We start from the raw sequence: 2500 nt of genomic DNA, 5'->3' as shown, positions 1-2500 counted from the left end.
CCCTCACATACACTCATAAAACTTGAATACATATCCTCTGAAGCACAGCCACACACACACACGCACACACACACACACACTCATTTACCTGCTCAAACATAGACACACTCTCTCACACAAGCACGCTCACACCATGTTGCTGTGTGTGCCACAGGCGTGGGAGTCTGATGAAGCCATAGAGGAGGACATGCCTGAGTCCCCCACAGAGAAACACGACAAGGAGAAAGACCACAGAGACTTAAAGAAGAACAGAGGTAAGGGCACACACACACACACACACACACTCACATTCTTTTCTCAGTTTTTGAAGCGGATTAACGATCTCCGTAAAACCATCATCCTTCCTCTCACACTGGCCCACTGACATGCTGTGCTCTGATGTGTTTCTGATGTGCTGTACTGTGTTCTGATGTGGTTCTGTTGTGTTCTGACATGCTGTGCTGTGTCTCTCAGGCTCTAAGGGTTCTGTGAGTGTGGACTCGGAGCAGAAGAAGACTCGTGTCAAGCTGAAGAAGTTCCTCACACGCAGACCAACACTACAGGCTGTCAGAGACAAGGGATACATCAAAGGTATACACACACACACACACACACACACACACACACACACACACACACACACACACACACGCTCAGATCGTACGCACTCATGCAGACGCAGTCATAGACACACACACTTAAACACAAATATGCATGATGTATTCACGGTTGCAATGCTAGTTGTACGGATGGTTATGTATGAGTGTTTTTATACATATAATGAAGTGTGTGTTTAGCTATCCATATTCATCGTTCTGGGCACTGTGAAATTATGTTCATGTTTTTCTTATGTTTTGGCTGCGGTTTCCGCAGTCTGTGACAAAGGGGGAAATGTGTGTGTGTGTGTGTGTGTGTGTGTGATTATAATGTGTGTGTGTGTGTGTTTTCAGATCAAGTGTTTGGCTGCAGCCTGAGCAGTCTCTGTCTGAGGGAGAACTCCACGGTGCCCAGCTTTGTGACGACGTGCATCGAGCATGTGGAGAAAACAGGTGTGTGTGTTTCCAGTGAGGATGTGCATGTGGAGAAAACAGGTGTGTGTTTCCAGTGAGGATGTGTGTGTGTGTTTACAGTGAGGATGTGTGTGTGTGTTTCCAGTGAGGATGTGCATGTGTGTGTGTGTTTCCAGTGAGGATGTGCATGTGTGTGTGTGTTTCCAGTGAGGATGTGCATGTGTGTGTGTGTTTCCAGTGGCTCTTCACGCAGGGGGTAGTGGAAGGCCTCTGGTCTCAGCGAATGCATAGGAACATATCATGCAGTCCCTTTTTTCACTCTTTCTTTCTCTTTATCCATCTGTCTCTCTCTCTCTCTCTCTGCAGGGTTGAGTATTGATGGTTTGTACAGAGTGAGTGGGAACTTGGCAGTCATTCAGAAGCTTCGCTTTGCCATTAATCACGGTAAGTGTGTGTGTGTGTGTGTGTTTCTCTGTCTCACTCCCTTTCCTTCTCTCTCTCTGTGTCTGTCTTTCTGTCTGTGTGTGTGTGTGTGTGTGTGTTTGTGTGTGTGTGTGTGTGTGTGTGTGCGCGTGCGTGTGTGTGTGTGTGTGTGCGTGTGCTTACGCAGTCAATAAACAAGTTATCTTACTTCTTGGCTTCATCTCTTCTCAGCAGGAGCTGCATCATATTTTACATACTGAACACAACACATCAGAATTTACTCCCCCCCCCCCCCAACAGACTGCTGATCTGCCTGTGTATGAGTGTGTGTGTGTGTGTCAGGGTATGTGAGCTATAACTCAGAATTCACTATTCATAGGAGGCAGGGAGAAAGAGTGTGTGTGTGTGTGTGTGTGTGTGTGTGTGTGTGTGTGTGTGTGTGTGTGTGTGTGTGTGTGTGTGTGTGTGTGTGTGTGTGTGTGTGTGTGTGTGTGTAAAAGAACGGAAAGTCTCCTGTTGACTTGTTTAATGGAGCCCTATCCCTTCACCTCCCAGATGAGACGGTGGACCTTGAGGACAGTAAGTGGGAGGACATCCACGTCACCACCGGCGCTCTCAAGATGTTCTTCCGGGAGCTTCCGGAACCCCTCTTCACCTACGCCTCTTTCAACGACTTTGTCGAAGCCATCAGTAAGTCCCCTCCGTCATCCATTCCCCTTCTTCCCCTCAGCTCCCTGATGTTTGTCATGATAACATTACTATATTAACCACTACTGCCTTAACCAGCTCAATGGTCCTGTCCTCCTATTGACTAAACCTAGCTCGAATGTAACTGTATAGGCTCAAAGTCCCTGTTTTCCCTCATGTGGCCAGCAGGTGGCAGCAAATGCCCACCATACAGCCTTTCACACAACATATACACTCTACACAGCTGTGCTTTTTGACCTGTGTAGAGTGTAGCACACCCAGGTCTGTGATAATGATCATCATCATCATCGTATGGCAGTGTTCATCAGATCCTCTGTGATCCTGGAATATGATGGCGTTTCTGTAACGCAGTGATCAGAGTCATGGCAAGATTAACACCG

At 47.4% G+C, this 2500-nt stretch overlaps 1 protein-coding gene across 2 annotated transcripts in view; it reads left to right on the top strand.

The window, feature by feature from the left end:
* Window positions 1–2500, top strand: part of arhgap12b (Rho GTPase activating protein 12b) — a 42215-nt gene that overhangs the window by 36335 nt on the left and 3380 nt on the right. For both annotated transcript variants that reach the window (XM_031584376.2, XM_031584375.2), the window contains 5 exons: window positions 155–254; window positions 454–570; window positions 930–1028; window positions 1356–1433; window positions 1968–2102. In XM_031584376.2, the coding sequence (XP_031440236.1) occupies window positions 155–254; window positions 454–570; window positions 930–1028; window positions 1356–1433; window positions 1968–2102 (529 nt within the window). The remainder of the gene's footprint in view (window positions 1–154; window positions 255–453; window positions 571–929; window positions 1029–1355; window positions 1434–1967; window positions 2103–2500) is intronic.

The sequence above is a fragment of the Clupea harengus genome, chromosome 17 (genome assembly GCF_900700415.2).
Source record: "Clupea harengus chromosome 17, Ch_v2.0.2, whole genome shotgun sequence".
Classification (NCBI taxonomy): Eukaryota; Metazoa; Chordata; class Actinopteri; order Clupeiformes; family Clupeidae; genus Clupea; species Clupea harengus.
Note: the sequence above shows the minus strand (reverse complement) of the source record. Positions and strands in the feature narration are given on the sequence as shown.